The sequence below is a fragment of the Pongo pygmaeus genome, chromosome 9, assembly GCF_028885625.2.
Source record: "Pongo pygmaeus isolate AG05252 chromosome 9, NHGRI_mPonPyg2-v2.0_pri, whole genome shotgun sequence".
Lineage (NCBI taxonomy): Eukaryota > Metazoa > Chordata > Mammalia > Primates > Hominidae > Pongo > Pongo pygmaeus.
In genome coordinates, this window is record NC_072382.2 from 122,611,427 (window position 1) to 122,630,121 (window position 18,695).

At 45.1% G+C, this 18,695-nt stretch overlaps 1 protein-coding gene across 11 annotated transcripts in view; it reads left to right on the forward strand.

Moving 5' to 3' along the window:
* Nucleotides 1-18,695, forward strand: part of GRIK4 (glutamate ionotropic receptor kainate type subunit 4) — a 476,655-nt gene that overhangs the window by 322,392 nt on the left and 135,568 nt on the right. For all 11 annotated transcript variants that reach the window (XM_054440160.2, XM_054440159.2, XM_063671507.1 and 8 more), the window contains one exon: nt 66-119. In XM_054440160.2, coding sequence (XP_054296135.1) covers nt 66-119 — 54 coding nt within the window. The remainder of the gene's footprint in view (nt 1-65; nt 120-18,695) is intronic.

The window sequence follows — 18,695 nt, forward strand, 5'->3', positions numbered from 1 at the left end:
TACTGCTCATTTGCTTCAAGTGAGTTTTTGTTTTCTTCTCTAATCTCCTTCTCTTCGCCTTGCAGGCAGCCGAACTTGGGATGGCGTCAGCCTATTACACATACATCTTCACTAATCTGGTAAGATGTTCTCACAACTCACCTCCTTGGAAGAGAGTGTTGTCAGTGGTCAGGATTGGTGGATTATGAGGGACAAAGCCCAGGAGATGACGAGTACGGGAGATAGAAGCAGAGTAGCAGAAGCCAACCAGAGAGGCAGGGCGTCCTGGAAATTCTCATCCCAACAATTCTGAGCCACAGAAGAATCAGGATTTGGGGAATCTAATGCCTCCATTCAAATGCTGCTAGCTACATAAAGCGAATTCTGGGCTGTAGTGTGATGGACGAGCCTCCTCAGTAGGTCCAGTTACTGGCCTGCAGTCTAGTCTCTACATGGACTTAGGGATCAGGTGTCCTAAAAAGTCCTGTGAGGTTTAGGAGATAACAGCCCAGAGAGAGAGGCTTGGACTCTGAGATCCTTGTTCTTTTCCAGCTGTCGGTGTCTATGAACAGTCCTTTCCGGGGGCTGCTGTGGGATTGTTAACCCTGTAGCATCCGACAGGCATTTGTTCTCAGAGTTGAAACAGACCTTAGAGTTATTCAGTGTGACCTTTCTTCTGGTATAGGGACTCCCACAACAGGCTTGTCAGGAAGTCATTCAGCCTTTGCTTGAACTTGAGTAGAAGTGCCTAGTTCGCCACCACCATCAAAATACCTGCCCCATTGTTGGGCATCTTCATTGAAGTCTAGCGTGCACTTAGATGAAAACCACACATATTATATGCGCGCAGCTTAAGAAAACTTTTTCCAAGTAAGCACACCTGTGTAAGCAGCACACAGCTCCAGAAATAGAGCATTACCAGCACCCCAGAATCCCCCTCATGCCCCTCAAAACATAAAACAGATGAACTTCTTTGTTTCCTTTTTTTACCTAACACTGCTGCTGTAAATTAGAGCATTAATATGTAAAAAGGGAGAAAAGGATTAGACTACTCCCAGAGCAAAGCAAAAGCATTTGCTTAAAGTAAGGAGGCATCTGGGGGAGCCTGGGCAAGTTGGCAGAGGAGCAAAGAGAGATTAAAATACAGTTGTGTTCCATTTTGGGAGCCTGGGAAATAGAAGGAGGAGAGGGAAAAGGCAGGCCAGTGCCAGCCTGCCAGAGAGGCTCCCTAAATTAGGCCGGCAACATGAGTAGAGGAAGAAGGAACTGGGCAACGAGGTGTCGCTGGGGTGATTTAGCAGATGGAAGGAAGCCATTCATTTGGAATATGAGTTCCCAGGACAGTAACCAGGATGAGGTGGAGTTGCTTGGCTTAGAGGTTTTTAAGAAAGCATCCTCCACAGTGTACCACTATTTCCCATTCATAGAAATCATAAGAATGATGGTGATGATATTATCTAGTGGAAAAAGCAGTGGCCTGTGAAGTCAGGAGGCCCAGAGTCAAGTCCTGACTCAGCCTTATGCTCACTGTGAGCCTTTGGTTGAGTCACAGTGACTCTCTGAACCCGTTTTCTCATTTTAAAAATGGGAACGTAAAACCTTACAAGGTTATTATGAGGATTAACTGGAATTGTGTAAGTAAAAATTTATTTTAAATAGCAAAGTACTATATGTTTCTAAGGCATTATATTTAGAAAAATATATAGCTCTATGATGCTTTCAGTTTTCAAAGAGCTTTTCTCCTTTTTGGGTGGGCACGGATGAGATGAGCTTTGGGAATTAACAGTACTCATGGAATTAACAGTTTGTAAGTTTGCAAGAGGAAATCATGATGAAAAGTAACGTATAAGTGATGCTGGTTGAATAATAGTCAAGAAAATGACAGCAGAGCCATTGCAAAAATCTGCCAGTAAGAGAATATTCTAGAAGCTTCTCATGAGTGTGTTGGCTTTCTAAAAGGGACAAACCTCTAATAGGAGTAAAGAAACTGTTTTTAGGACCACTCTTTCTGCTCAGTTGCAGTTGGTGTTTTTTTGTTTGTTTGTTTGTTTATTTTGTTTTGTGTGTGTGTGTGTTTTGTTTTTGCTTTTTTTGAGACAGAATCTCGCTCTGTCACCCAGGCTGAAGTGCAGTGGCGCCATCTTGATTCACTCCAACCTCTGCCTCCCAGGTTCAAGCCATTCTCCTGCCTCCGCCTCCCAAGTAGCTGGGATTACAGGCACACACCACCATGCCTCGCTAATTTTTGTATTTTTAGTAAAGACGGGGTTTCACAACATTGGCTAGGCTGCTCTCAAACTCCTGACCTCAGGTGATCTGCCTGCCTTGGCCTCCAAAAGGGCTGGGATTACAGGTGTGAGCCACTACATCTGGCCCAGTTGGTGTTTTGGGCCATAGAGGGAGGGGCTTCATCCAGAGGGTAATGAGTTGTCTTCTGCATTCTCCAGTCCCTTCTCCCCAATACAGATGCCAACTGGGTTTTCATTCTTATTTCTTCTTTCTCTGAATCCCTTGGGGATCTCCACCATGTCTCATCACTCTGAATTCTGCTACAGTGATGCAGTAGGTCCTCAGATCAGCTTTTAGAAAACAAGCATGATGAACGGGAAAGGCATGGACGGACCTTGGCATTACGTACTCATGACTCAAAACTTTTGTTTGACTAGCTACTGGCTGTGTGATCCTGTGCGGGTTACTTAACCTTTCTGAGCCCCAGGAACTCTTCTGTAAGTGGACACTAATAGTACCTGCCTCGGGAGATAATGTACACATAGCAATGGACTTACAATATGAGTTTATTTAGGAGAAGGTGTTATTTTAAGAAGTCCAGCTTATGCCTCCTATGGGCTAAAATGAATGGAAGATGCTTATTTTGCTCCCCAGCCATGCAGGGCCTGTGAAAGTGACTCCTAAAATGCCATTTTATTTATTTCCAGATAAGAAATAGGACTAGGTAGTACGGTTATTGTGTGTGACTGAACCGACCATTGTAGGGTTTATTTGTGTCGGTAATTACTGAGTAATTGATCAAATGCCCATACCTCACTCCCATCCAGGCATAAAGAAAAGTGATTGATTTAGGGCATCTGTAATAAATGAATTAGGTTGACTGCTGTGGATTCTGTCAGTTGATTACCCATCACAAGAATTGGGACAAAATTATCCATCAAGAATCGAACTTCTAAACCATCCGTTCATTTGATCCTATAGAAACACAGTTTCTCTCTTTGTCAGGGTCTGGCCAGCAGAAGAGTGAGTGTTCTAACCCTGAGCCTTGGGTGACAGAGGTGACTGATGGAATAAGAGGAACTGAGCCAGAGAGAGCGGAGGCTGCTCGGGGGTCACACAGCCATCATAGGCGGAGCTGGAAGAAGTTGGGCAAGTCCAGGGAAGGGCCAGGTCTCTGGTGCAGGAGAAGCTGGGCTCAGTGACAGGGTGACAGTGAGGTGTCAGGCAATGGAGAGAGACACTTCTGCAGGAGGGGAGAGAGCAGCAGACAGGCACAATCCTTCTCCAGAACAGAGGAGGAAGTCAGTGACAGGAAGTATGGAGATGAAGGCACACAGTCAGAGGAAACAGTGAGCTGACATCTGGGCCTTTTATTTATATTATCTATTTCAAAATGAGATCTGGGTGGTCGGAACTGATGTTAGAGACTTGATCAGTGAAACAGCATCGTGCCCCTGCTTCTGGTTCTAATGGGTCAGGAATCATCCCGCAGAGCAAATCTCTGATTAACAGACGGCAATGGCACCTGGTTAAGGTGGGAGCCCTGGGGCAGAGGGTCAGCTTATGAGGTCCAAATCATGAGAACTTGACAGGTAAATTGACAGCACTTGGCCAGAGGTCAGGCACGCAGAGAGCAACTATGAGGAAGTAAGTCCTGGCAGGTAGACTGAGGCAAGGGGTCATGAGTCCAGGCCAAAGTGAAGTGGACCGATTAAGGAACAAATTAAGAGAAATAAAATTACTGTGCAGAGTCACAAAAGCGTGCCAACACAGAGAACTAGTTTCTGCCCTCATCCAGAAATCAGTCTGCCTGCCTGCCTGCCTTTGTTTGCAGTTTAGTGGTGTTAATTGTATTCTTAGTGTTGTACAACCATCACCACTATATATTTCTAAAACTTCATCAAGCCAAACAGAAACTCTGTACCCATTAAGCAATAGCTCCCCATTCCCGCTCCCCATGGCCTGTGGTAACCTCCATGTTATTTTCTTCTCAATGAATTTGCCTATTCTAGCTAGGTGCCTCATAGAAGTGGAATTATATAGTATTTATCTTTTGTGTCTAGTTTATTTCACTCAGCACAATGTTTTCTAGGTTCATTCATGTTGTAGCATGTGTCAGAAATTGCATTTCTTATTTTTAAGCTTTGTATTATTGTGGTGAAATATATATGACATAACATTTGCCATTGTAACCATATTTAACTATACTTTTCAGTGGCATGAAGTACATTCACGTTGTTATGCAACCATCAATACCATCCACCTCCAGAACATTTTTCACCTTTTCAGAGTGAAACTCTGTACCCATTAAACACAAACTCCTCATTCCTTTTTCCACCCAGCCCCTGGCAACCACCATTCTAATTTCTCTTTGTATGGATATGACTACTCTAGGTATTTCATGTAAGTGGAATCATATAATATTTGTCCTTTGGTGTTTGGCTTTGTTTACTTAGATTCATGTCTTTAGGGTTCATTCATATGTCAGAATTGCCTGCCTTTTTAAGGCCGAATAATATACAATGTGTATGTAGACACACACACACCAGATTTTGTGTATCCATTCATTCATCAGTGGACACTTGGGTTGCCTCCACCTTTTGGCTATTGTGAATAATGCTGGCATGAACATGGGTGTGCAAATGTCTGTTCAAATCCCTGCTTTCAGTCCTTTTGTGTATATGCCTAAGAGTGGAGTTGCTGGGTCATGTGGTAATTATCCATTTATTTATTGAGAAACCACCAAACATTTTCCTGAATGACCGCACCATTTTTCGTTCCTGTCAGCAGTGTACAAAGGTCCCGGTTTCTCTGCAACCTTGACAATACTTGTTATTTTTCATTTTTAAAAATAATAGCCATCTCGATGGGTGTGAAGTAGTCAGATGTGTTTTTTATTTCTATTTGAAGTGTGCAAATTGGAAGAAGCAAGAGCACATGACTGAAGTTGAGAGTCCTGGTGATTAAGAAGCTTTATAATGAGAGAAAGTAGCTGATGAATAAAAATCACATCCTTACAATCAGTCAGAAGTGGTAAAAATCCCCAGTTCAGGAGCTTATGAGCTGGGACCTTTGGAGGTTCTCTGTCCTCATATGTAAAATGTGAATAATAATAATATCCATCTTTTAAAAATCTTGGTAAGATTTAAAAATTAGCTACTGATAACACTGTACCTGGTAGGTAGTGCTAGCTGCTATAACAGATAAACCCCCAGATCTCATCGTTTCACACAATGGAAGTCAATTTCTTACTCAATTGAAGTTCTAAAAGGGTGTTTCTGGTGAGCAGCATTCCATAAGGTTATTCAAGGCCCCAGTATTCTTCTAGTTTATAAATGTGTCCTCTTAGAGACCAGTGTTAGGAAAACAACATGGAAGATCATACATAGGAGGGTTTATGGGTCAGGCCTGGATGTGACATGTATTATTTCAGCTCACAATTCCATTGGTTAGAATTCATTACATGGCCACACTCACTTTTAAGAGAAGCTGGGAAAGGTACTCTAGCCATGTGCCCAGGGAGAAGAGGAAATGGGTTTAATGATCACAAAGCAATCTCTGCCACATTATTAAATTATCAGTCATCATCACACATCTATTTCATGTATACTAAAAAAGCAACTAGCATCCCAAGCCCTGGCTTGTCTTTTTAGAGGATAACTGATCCTAAAAGTGGAAATCAGCACTTAGTTATAAGGATGTCAGCTCCCTGTGTTCTCTTACCCGAGGAGGGCATGCATAGGGCAGTTATAGATGCACTGTGCTTATTCCGCTCTTTACTCTGCAAGGGAGTCTCTGTCTTCCAGTCGGCCTCTGGGTTTGGTTGGGGGAAACCTTTGTTGTGCAAGACTGATGGAAGTTTGCATAAAAGACATAAAGAATTAAGGGCCTCTGGGCAACCAGTCTACCGTTGAGACAGCAGGGTGGTTGATGCCGTAAGAGAAGAGATGAAGGAGGAAGCTCAATTTGAGCTAATAAATCTGGAGGGATTATCCAGCTACTAATGAACCCAGAGAGATATGCAGTCACTGCCTAATAGAAAAGATAAAATCACACTAATCTATTATCAGAGAGCATAGGTGGGCCATGTGCCTATGGCAGCAGCTGCCATCTCAGCAGAGAGAAGTGTTGAGATTTAAGGGTAAAGGTCAAAAGTCAGGGACTGCCAATGAAATATGGGAAATAATTGGGCACTGGAAGCAGGAGGCTGTGTGGTCTGCTGACCACTGAGCTGCTACGGCATTGCAGGTGGTGTGACTGGCTGGACTCCATCGCCACCATTTCATTGCCGTGCCCCAGGCAGGGCCAGAGCTCCCTGCTCTCGGCACCACCACTGTGCTGGAGGGTAGGATGCTATTTGTGGGGTGTCAACAGAGGCAGTGGGCACCCAGAGTTTTTCTTTTGGGGAATCTAGAGAGAAGGGGCTGAGAGCTGGGTATGCCATGTTAAAAGACAGGGAGAAGGAGTACATCAGCAGGAGGCCTCATTATTATAGAGGGCAAGGTCCTGGACTAGCAGTGAAGCAGCTGTGGCTTCAAGTTCCAGCCCTGCTACTAACTAGCTGGGTGTATGGCAATATCAATAGTTGATATTTATTGAATACTTTCTGTGAGTAAGTGCTAATTTTCCCATTTCAACCTCACAACAACTCTAGCAGGAGACACAGTTTTATCCCTATTTTAGAGATGAGCAAGTTGAGACCCTCTTCACTCTACCGTCTGTATCTGGGTGAGCTGTTTTACCTTGCTGAGCTTCAGTTTTTTATCTGAAAAATTGTGAGGTTGTATTAGGGGTATCTCTAAGGGCCTTTTCAGCCTTGGACCTGTTTCATCCTATATGTGGTATGGGGCATTTCAGTTCACAATGCCTTGGAGTTGGGGATGTTCCCTGGAGTGAAGGGAGAATGCCCCATCAGGTTGGGGGGTTCGTGTGACTCGTGGAAGCAGTTTCTGTTCACCCGACAGCTCCTCAGATTCCCAAACTATAGTCAGGTCCAAGTGAACCCTGCAGAAATAACCCCTCCATGCCCCAGTCTCTATCTTGTTTTGGCAGAATGGATATATGCAGCCAATTTTCCTCCCCTGGGTTCATTTTATTGTCAGTAGACCTGAGCCTATGTTTATTTTTCCAAAGGTTTATCAGAGAGATTAGCCATAAGTAATTTGAAATTGCTAAAATTATTACAGAAAGGGGACCCAGGGCAAACAGAGAGGGAAAAATAATTGATTCCAGGAGGAAGTGAGAATGCACACAGCCCCACTCTTTCACTCCTTGCTTTGGCGAGTTGACGCTACTCATCTTTCAGGACTTACTTAAATGTCACTTCCCCGAGGAAGTCTCCCCTGATATCCTGCAAGGTTGAGTCTGCTGTCACACACTCTCCCAGAACCCTGTGTTCTGGTTTTTGTAGCATTCATCTCAAGTGGGAATCCATTTTTCTACGCTAACCTTTCCACCAGACTTTGAGCTTCATAAAAGCAAGATCAAATCAGTCTTGTTCATCACCGTAGATCCAGTGGCCTCCTGCATAGTAGGCACTCAATAAATATTGTATGAGTGAATGGAGCATTCCATAGCATCTGGAATTCTTGGGGTAGAAGGGCTGGCCAAGTAAGATAATTCATCTCTTTACATCCCACAGGAATTCAATTCATCCCAACTAAGCCTCAGACACAAAGGAACCTATCTGCGTTTCAGCTGGGGAGAGCTGGGCCCTATTCCCTATTCCCCAGGACCCCCTGGCACTTGCATAGCCTACATGACAACTACTCCATCCAGAATACCCTTCATCCCATTCTGAGCTGGACAGATTTGAAGTTAAGGTTGTGCAGGACCATGCAGGGTGGTTTAGTTCAGGATCCAAGAGACACAATTTCAGGGGTTCTGCTGAGTGAGAGTGATGTCAAAACCTGAGGCCCAGGGTTGGCACCAAGAATGATCACTGAGGCAGGGGAGGGCAGAAGAGTGCAAGGACAGTCAGGCTAATTGTGCCCAGTGATCTCTCTGTCACCTGGGACTGTTTCCTTCACTGGCCGAACCATGCCCTGGTCAGCCTTGATCATGTGGTGTCTTCGGGCCAACACCCAGCAGCTGACTCATGGAGCCAGAACCCAAGGGTCTTTAAAACAAACCTCTCCTTCAGGTTATAAAGGCCATTATGAAGTGATCTAGTCCTGTCCTCTGTCCCAATGGCTTGGCATATGAGGATGGGTGAGCCTGATTACTGTGTTGACACTGAGGATAGAGATAGGGTTTCATGGAAGCTGCCAGGGCCTCAGATCAGAGAGAACTTGAATTCCTATCTGGGCCCTGCCACACATTAGATGCACATGTGGCAAGTTACTTAACCTGTTGTCCTGTCAGTTTTCCCTCTTGTAAAATGGAGATAGTCATGCTTATCTCATAACATTATTTTGTGAAGACCCTGGGAAGTTTCTAATCCTGAGGGTTGTTAGTAAATATTATTTCCCTTCCCTTTCTTTTTTCTCACTTCCCTGTCGAGTATTTCCATCCTTAGACCTCAGTTTCCTGATTTACTGCCTCTAGCTTTCCAAAACTCTACAGCTGTTATCAGAAACATTTCAGTTGGCCTCTCACCTAGTTGGAACTGTAATTCCCAGGATGCTTGAGCCTTTCAGTTCTTCACGGAAAATGCAACAGGCACACATGAACATATACACACACATTCCTATGCACACTTCTACACACACACACACACACACACGGCCAGAAGTTACAATCCATCAGCCAGACAACTTTCTAGTGCCAGAGCAATTGATTTTGAAGTGTAGTTTATTGTAAAATTATTAAGAGTATCCACATATTTCAGCTTTATTGAGCCTTTTAGGAGAGCCGCTCTGCATAATATAGTATACTTTGATGAATAAATATGTTTTTAGTGCAACTAGAAAAAGAGTGATGGAGTGAAAGCTCCTCGTGTGTCAGTCTGAGCTGCCAAGGTACCACCCTACCAAATGCAAACCCTGAGAGGTGGCAAGTCTGGCAGTGACAGATGTCTCCTGGGCGTACACGGGCACAGCAGTTTCTTACAGAGATGCTATTGATCCAAAACTGTGTTTTCCAAAGCTGCTAACCCTCCTGTACCTGTTCTCTGCACATGGTTGTTGGCAGATGGAGGTATATTCAGAAGGAGAAACAACAGAGAGAATCACAAGGGGATTCAGGAGGCATTGACTGAAGATTTATTTTTTGCATTGTGGAAACTGTGGCTGACAGCTTGAAGTTCCTTGGCCCAAGTTATAGGATTATAAAATGATTAGCCAGCTATGATTAAGCAATTTACGTATGGAAAATGCTACCATCAACTACACTGATTCAGCAAACATCTATTAAGTGCCTGCTGTGTGGTGGGAGATACAAGGACTAGGAGGATGTGGTCCAGCAGGATGTGAATTGAAGAGGTCTGCGTCTGTTAATGTGAGGTGTGGCAGCCCAGAGGAGAGAGCATGTAGTTCTTCTTTGGGAGTTTGGATGAGGGTTTACAGATATGGCTTCCCTTACTGAAGCATGGGTTAGAGATGGCAATTGGAGAGTGACATGTAGGCAGTGGCAAGTTATGGTCCTTTTTGTACCTGGAGCAGGAGAGTGTGATGGAGAGAGGTGGACCCAGAGCCAGCCAAGGAAGTCTCAGGTGAGATGATGTCCTTCTGCTATGCACATTTGCCGGACTTTTCAGCATTGGAATTGGCGTCAGTAGGCCCAGGGTCTTGTCTTGGCTGTCCCACTGACTGCGTGATCTTGGACAAGCCCATTCTTCTCTGGAGACAAGCTAGAAGGTCTCCAAAGACCTTTCAACTCTGAAATTCTGTTGAGTTTATGGATTGGATGAATACATAATGAACAACCAGATGAATTCTTCTGGTGAATTTTTTCCAGATGAAATCGGCCACCCTCCTCTTCACGGTTTTCCAGTGTCCTCATCTGGCTGGCTCATCCCTGCAGTGCCCTCAGCTGTCCAGATCCCCCGGAATGGGGGAGCACCCCTGTCTTCTGAGCTGTCTTGATCTCTCACCACCCCCTTACCCAGAAGTACCTGTCCTGTGTCCTCACCTGCTCCGTAGAACCCTGACAAATAACAGGGCAATCTGAAAATCCAGTTCGTGCCAAGGTGCTAATGTCCATGACAACATTAAATTCTTTTGGATTGTTGAGAGCATCTAACTAAATCTCATCCTTTTACAGTTGAGTAAACAGAACTGAAGAGGGAAAGTGACTTGGCCAGGCTCTCACAGTGAGTCAGGAGTAGAGAGAGGAGGTCTCCTCACTCACACAGTTCACACATTCCTTAGATCAGTATTAACTGAGCATTTACTATGCTGTGTGTTGGGGATACAATGAAGAATAAAATTCTGATTTTCCAGGAGGTCAAACTAGAGGGGAAGAACACAAGCAGATTATCATAAATCAGTGGGTTCAATAAAGTGATGAAGATATGCACAGGGTATTAGGGGGCCATCAAAGGAAGGCCTCCAGACTAGCCTGGCAGGTTCATCAAAAGCTTCCTGGAATAGGCCAAGCCAAAGGGCCTGGGAGAATCAGTGGGAGTTAGCCAGGTAGAGAAGGACATTCTAAGTAGGGGATACACCAGTTAATGGCTCATGCATCCCGGACAACATTTGCTTTTTAGCTAAGGCCTTAACCAAGGAAGCAGATTGCATGGGAAATTGTGGAGCTTGTAAGGAAGGTATTTTGGAGGTGGGGAGAACCTTTCAGAGCTTTCTTATTACTCCACACGGACAGCCAACTTACTATCCTATGTAAGGCAGGGGAAGAGGAAAGGCATATTCCCAAGTGGACCTGAGTCAGCTTGTCCTTTAGCTTGGTGGTGGCTTGTCACAAATGCCTGTCCCAGGCTAAATATCATAAAATCCCAGGCCCAGGGATTACCACTTGGATAGCTGCCAATAGGTGTACCTCTTCCAGGGAATGGGCCTTACTGGCCTAAAAAGAGAATGCAAACCAGAGCTTCCCTAAGGCAGGAGCAGGGAGATTAGGCCAGTCCTAAAGGTGGCGTAGCCTTGGTTCGCTTCCAGTGCCAGCTAGGAATAAGCATCTGAAAGGTGAACTTAATTCTGCCAACACTGAAGTGCATCCCTGTTCCTGACCCTGGAAGCCTTCTCACCCTGAGATCCAAGTCAGGAGAAACTCCCTCCTGGAGGAGGAATGCTGCAGGGAGGATAGCTGGGCAGCCCTTGAGGGGGCAGGGGATATAGTAGGCACAGGTACAGACTGACTCTAAGATGCTACGTGCCATCGACGAACTTTATCCGGAGCTCCAGGAGACCCCAGGTGGGCAGGGCTTACCTCCTATGCTCTGTTCACCTTTCTTTTTGCCAGCATTTATAGGTGGCCGCTCTTTCCTCAGTACTTCTGACTTTCCCTCTCCTTATGCTAACAGTACCTAGCACAGGCTCTGGTTCAGGGGGCATTTGAATCAAGCCACTGCCTTACTTGGCTGGTGGGTATGTGGCTGTTCACCCAGTCCTGTTGGGCTAGGGGAAGAGGAAAAAAAGGTATCAGAGATGGGACCCTTCCCTTGGCAAGCTCAGGTGATCAGAAGAATCGCCCCAAGCTGCATGGGAACTTTCCCCAAGAGTACCCCAATATTAAGCTGTTCTATTTGGGTCCCTTCATCTGCTCTCCACCCACAGCAAGAGTTGGTCTCAGCTGGGACTGATGAATCAGTATATCCAGGGGGAAAATGAGGTATTATTGTCAGTTATCCTGGAAGAATAGCCAGACACTGTACCCTGGGGATGCAGGATCACTAAAAATGAAAATTAACCAATTAGGTCTTTATCCCACCCAGAGCTAGGGTAGGGGAGGAGGAGCCAGCCCCTGGGCCTTTCAGTGAGATCTGGTTATCCAAGGTGAGGCAGGAGTTTCCAGATACCCTCAATTCCTAACCAAGGGGGACGGGGTGTGAGAACAGAATGGATATTGCCAGGAAGTCAATAGAAACTGAAGAAGCATTCAACAGGGGATGTTGAGACCCTGGTGGAGGTGAAGAAACTCTTCTTTGCTTCGGAGGAACCAATCATCAGACAGCTCCTTTGCTGATGTTTGATAAATAGCATGACAGGGAAGATAAGTCCCACGGGGCTCCCAGAGCCGAGTTTGAGATACTTGTGTAGCATCCATTTAATAAAAATTGAAACGCATTGCTTGTATCTGCCCCCAACACACACACACACACGCACACACTTTTCTATGCCCGTGTGCGTTGGTGAGTGGGTACATCAGACTGTGCATATAAAATACATCAAACTGAAATAAGAACAAGACCCTGGAGACTACTGTGGTTCAATATCTCTGGACACATAATGGAAATGCCCCCCTTTGACTGCCCAGGCCTTCTATCTAATAGAGCTTTGGGAGAAAAGGAAGCTGCCTTGATCCTCTGTCACAAAGTTGTTAAAGATTCAGAAGTCTCATTAATTTAGTGAGAGATGCCTCGGCCTTCCTTCTGTCTACTGATCCAGCAATTTCCAATTATTCACAATCAAGAGAGTCTAATAATAAAAATCTACCCATTTCCCAAAGCTGGTATTATCACAATAGGTGCTGCTGGCTCTTGAGTACCAGCAATGTGCCAGATGCCATGCCCAGCACCTTCTACTCAAGATGTTTAACCCTCAAAATAACACTGCAAGGTGGGTGTTCCAGTTCTATACAGTACGAAAGTGAGGCTCAGAGACGTTCAAGGGTCTTCACTCAATAAGTGGCAGATGTGAGAATCTGCTTTTTACTAACTCCCAGCCCACATCTTGTACTTGTCAAACTGATCTTTTTGGCTTTTCTGTGCTGTATTGGTTTCTATTGTTGTGTGACAAATTACCACAAAGTTAGCACCTTAAAACAGGAGCATTTATTAGTGCAAAGTCATATAGGTCAGAAGTCCAGCATGGTATGACTGGCTCTTAGCTCAGGCTGAAATCTAAGTGTCACCAACTACGTTTTCATCTGGAGCACAGGCTCATTCCTGTGGTTGGCAGAATCTACTTCCTTGTGGTTATAAGAATGAAATCTGTTTTCTTGCTGGCTCTTGGCTAGGGACAGCCTAGCCTCAAGAGACCATTCTTGGGTCCTTGCCCCATGCCTGCTCCATCTCATCAACAGGGAACCTCCCTGTAGTCCAGTCTCTCTCTCACTTCATATCTCCTTGGCTTCCTCTTCTGCAAACAGCCAGTGAAAACTGCTTTTAAAGGACTCTTAGGTCAGGCTCATCTGGATAATCTCCTTCTTTGAAGCCAACTGCGTCATATAGCATAACCTAATTGCAGAGGTAAAAATTCATCATAGTCACAGTCCTGGGGAGCATGTGTGGTGTGTGTTTTTTGGGGGTCATCTTAGAATCCTGCCTACCACACATGCCAACTATGTAAATTAGTTTATTTCTTTTCCTTTCTCCTCTACCATCTGGTGAAAGGGTATACAAGGCGAGATCTGGGGCCAGGGCACCAGGAGGAGAGTGCTGGAGACACTTGAGGCAGGAAATCCAGACATCCCTTGATCATGCAAATGATAAACTCTGTGTTGTCTCTGCTGAAGCAAGGCAGAGCTCAGGGCAGGGCCTGTCCCTTGCCTCCTGATGATGGTCTGTAAACCAGCGCCTGAGGGAAAACTGACAGCCAAGACAAAGGGGGAAATCAAGGCCTCTTGAAACTGCTGTGGCTAGCAGGGAGGTTGGTGGCCCTGAGGAATTTGGGCCCTGCTGAGAAGAGTGTTTGAGATTTAATGAATGTTTGGAAAGCAGAAGGAGACTGAGAATAAAAGGCATTATGGCAAATCGCATTATTATTATTATTACATTATAAGTGCTATTGTATTACAAGCACCATTAGGAGTAGCAATTGCTGTTATTATTAAGCAATCCAGCTTCTCCATCCTCAGCATCAGGCTTCACTCCGTGTCAAAGGCATCAACAGCTAAGTAAATCACCATCTTAGGCTTCCCTCACATTCACAGCCCAGTGGCAAGCCTGATGCCTGCCCATCCCACTGAAGCCTTCAGCCATAGCTCATGTGGTAGATGCAACTCCTGTGAATTCCAAAGCTGGATTTTTATCTTGGCCAAGAGTTAAGATAGTCCTAAACCCATTCCTGATCATATTGCTCTCTTGCTTAAAACCCTTCAGTGACTGTCTCCCCATTACCCTCAGGATAAAGTCTGAACTCCTTAACATAACTCCTGTGACCTCCTATTCCCTATCACCCACTGCACATCCCAGTCATACTGAATGACTTGCAGGTCCCTGAATCTGTCATAAGCTCTTGCTGTTCTGGGGCTCTGCACACGCTGTAGTTTCTCTGTTCGTGAAACTCCTCTTCCCACCTTTTTATCTGGCTGACTCCTGCTCAGCTTTCAGGTCCCAACTTGCAGTCAGCTCTCAGCTCAGGAATATTAGCAGCAATTCTGGTAGAAAAGGCCACCTTATATGTGCCACGCCGTGTAATTAACCACTCTTCAAGACTTGCCTTCCACCTGCTACTAAGTTTAAGCATCTTGAGGACAGGCATGGAGTGTGCTTATCATTCTATTTCTAGTGCCCAACATGATGTGTGTTCTCAAGGAGACACTCATGTTTTTGTTGAATGAATGAAGGAATGAGTGAGACTAAGATCTAAAAAGTGTCCAAGAGCTGAAAATCTGTTATGCATATCCCTGTCCCTCCCCGGCCCCCACTGTGGGAACCTATCTGAGAGCCTGGTGGCCTCTAGAACACAGCAGAGTCAGCAAGGTGCCCAGCCCTTTTGGAGAACCCATTATTTGATCCTGCTGCCAATATGGAGCACATAAATTAGTAAGGAGGCAGAGTCCACTGATTGACAGCATCACTCATCTTCCTAAACAACTCCTTGTACCCCTGGTGGGATGGTGGAGCTGGGGGTGCCTGGGATCTCTACATGCCTGAGGCTAATGCGTTGGGACCTGGGAAAGGAGAGGTTTAGCAACTGATGTATAGACAGGAGGCCTGATCAGTGAATGCTGATCAGTGCCTGAAGAAGGAAGCAAGCCTGCAGAAAAGCAGTAGCTCACTGCAGCCTAAGGGGAGAGCCCGAGGTGTCCACTAGTTCTCATGTCAACTTGACCTACTGAGGCTTCAGCTACACAGTTAACCACACAGTTAATAACTACTTATTTAGCACCTAGAGACCCAGAACAGTCTTGTAAATAAAAAAATGAAGACAGACCCAGCTGCTGCCGAGGAGGTAAGAGGGCTTTCCACCTGGCCTCTGCCTTCCTCTTCCTGGAAGCATATGACTGAAGTCTTTGTAAAGGTAGTTCTACCCTGATGGGTGTTCGCAGGTGAACATGAATTAATTTAATGAATGTGTATTGAGCACTTGCTAAGCGCAAGTGTGGGATATAGTGAAGGGGATAGAGCATGAACAAGAAGGAATATGGTCTGCCTTTGAAGTCCTGTTTGTGGACTCACGTTGGGAAAGAAGAGCAGAGAAAGGACAGAGTTCCTGGGAGGAAGGGATGTGTATGTCCAGGTTACGGGGTAAATGAATAGGAAACATGCAGGGGGAAGAATCCAAAGCTGGGAGATTTAGGACCAAATCTCCTATTAAATAGAATTCATTGACAGGTATGAATTAGCTTCCCAGCTGCTACTGTCTTCAAAGACCTATAACACAAAAAGCCATCTCCCAGCCTACACAGAGAGCACAGGCTTTGATGCAGATAAATAGACAGACAGGTACCGCAGTTAAGTGGGCTCAGGAGGGAAGGAGAGGATGTAAGGGTGCCCAGGAGATTTTGGACTTCTGGTGGCTCCAGGGCTTTCCTGCAAAAAGGCTAAGAGAGGACTTCTGAGACAAGGGTGTGGGGCCTGGCTTCTGCAATGCATTAGATCTCGCTATGAAGAAGAGTCTTGGGCAGGTGAGAGGACCAGGCTGCCAATGGGGTAAGATGAGGCACAGCCTGACAAGTGCTGCCTTCCTAAATGTTTTTAGTTAACAGCCTTGACTTCTTTCTATATGGGGTGCACCAGAGTGAACACTGATAATGTAAGTGCATTTGTTTCAAATGGCATCTAGTCCTTGGAGAGGTAGCTTTGAACAAACTCGTGATAAAAAGCTCCAGGTGATGACAGGTATGTAGATGAGGTGTAAAGGGAGCATGATTGAGCGGCCACTTCTGCCAGGCTTGGGTGATGCAGGAGGTCAAGGTGGACACTGAGGAAAAGGTAGACAGGAATCATAGCATGAAAAGACTTGTATGTCTAGCCAAGGGGTTTCTGTCCTGTATGCAATAAAGGAGTATTCGGCGAGGGGGAGGTTCATGATCAAATTTGGAGTTTAGAAAGATCCCTCCAGCAATAACATGGAGAAGGAACTTGGAGAAGTGCAAGACTAAAGGAGGAGAAACCAATGAGTCCGTAGTCTAGGACCAAGCTGGTGAGGATCTGATTCGAGGTAGAGATGATGGGGTGGAGGGCAGGGATCAGATTCAAGAGATGTAAAGGAATTATAATGTCCTCAGATGACAATAAATGAGTGCATACCTGCTTACATGAATGAATGAATGAGATGTGGACAGTGAGAGCATGGAAGTGGAGGATGCATTCTAAATTGTAGCTTGATTGACAGGTGCATCATGTGACATTCACAAACAGGGAACCAAGGGAGGGAAGCAGATCCAAGTGGCAAGATAAGGAGTTCAAGTTAAAGAGTGATACAGTCTTAAGGATATCTTCCTCCTTTTCAGCTTCATAATAATATTTTAAGAAATTAGAATCGTTTAGTGTTTCAGGACTCCTGGGGTGAGAACATTTGAAGTTGTCAATCATTAACAATCACAGTGATGGAGTATGCTTTGACACCACCTCCTAGTGGCCTAGCCCAGTGCTGAGCACACAGTAGGGAAGATAGAATAATCACTGGTCTTATTTGCCAAGGACCTGTATCTTAATTCCATGTCTGTCTTAGCGGCAAGACATTTAACTCCTGGGCACCTCAGTTTGCTCTTCTACCACATGTGAAAATGAATAAAACCTGTTCTGTCTACTTCTAATTATGGTTGGGAGACCCAAAAGCAGTGCATGAAAGTGCCCTGTAAGCTTCGTTCAGCCACATCTGTGGAAGCAGTTGATGTTATTATACTCAGTAATAAATTGATATTTCATAAATCACTTTGATGTGGGTGACATGAGGCTGCCAGCCTCCTCTCCCAGGCAGTTAGGGTCCAGGGCTGAGCATGGAGCAGAGAGGATCAAAGGCTGAGGCTTGGGTGAAAGCAGGCAAGAAATGAGGGACTGCTTGAAACCCCACTGTTAAGGGGATTAAGGATTTTAAACACCACTGTTAGGAAGCAGAGCCAGTTCTGGAGTGAAGAGGCTGCAAATAGGGTCAGTTATAACCCAAATGGGTGCAAGTGTTAACAATTTGGAGAGATTTCAGAGGTCACAGAGGTGTTGGGGTGACACCTTTTATAAGTTGCCTGTGGCCCTGGTGGGAAGGGAGCTGTTAGGGTTCTTGGACTACCTGGGGCTGAGGGCTTTATGCAGACGCCGGAGACAGCCAGCCACCTTTGTGGCGTCATCTGGTGGGCTTCAGGAAGGCCTCCGCACACTGCCTTCCTCACTACCTGCTAACGATCCCTGAAAGTGCATGAAACATGCGTTCCTTGAGCTATTCTATTATTACTTCTAATAATACTAATAAGGAGTCTGTATCATACTTCCAGTCTGCACGGAGCTCTCCTATAATCTTTTTTGAGTCTCACAATGGCACAGTGAAGTCTTATTTCCCCCATTTTAAAATGAGGGAACTTTTCTGATTAAAAAAGAAAAAAATAAAGAAATTAAAAGATTTTTTTTAAAAGATTGGTTTTTGGAATGTGGGCTTTCAGAGAGGAAAATCTAGGTCAAAATACCCACAGACAGTGTATGATTTAAAATACTGTGACTCCAAACCCATACCTACTCTCTCCAGCACAGTTATTCTCCTAACCATTTAATTAAGCCCAAAAGGCAGCTTTTGGTTTCACTGATTTTTCTAGATGCCAGGGACACAGCAGTGAGTGAGACAGTCCATTCTACCTTCCAGGAGTTCACAGGCCAGTGGGGAAGCATTTGAGGCTCAAATAATGATGACCGTGGAGAGATTTTACTAGGGGTGGCTGAGGCTGCTGGACAGCTCTCAGCAGAAGTTGGCCAAGTTCACCAAGCTGCATTCGACTGCCTGTTTCTCTGAGCCATCTTAGCCACACAAGCCTGCAGTTATGCTGCATTGACTTCTAATTCCTTCCCACCTGCTGCACCGTGGTACTTGCTGTGACTCCTTTTCTGAGTTCTTCATGCTGAACAGATGCAGTGTGAGGCAAACCTCAGCTCTCTCATGTTCTCAGTGAAGTGCTCAGTTTTGCCTGGCACACAGTTGGTGATCAGTAAATTGTAGTAGTTATTATTAGAATTATTGCTTTCTTGTGATTATTCATGGTTGGAAGATCTGGAACTT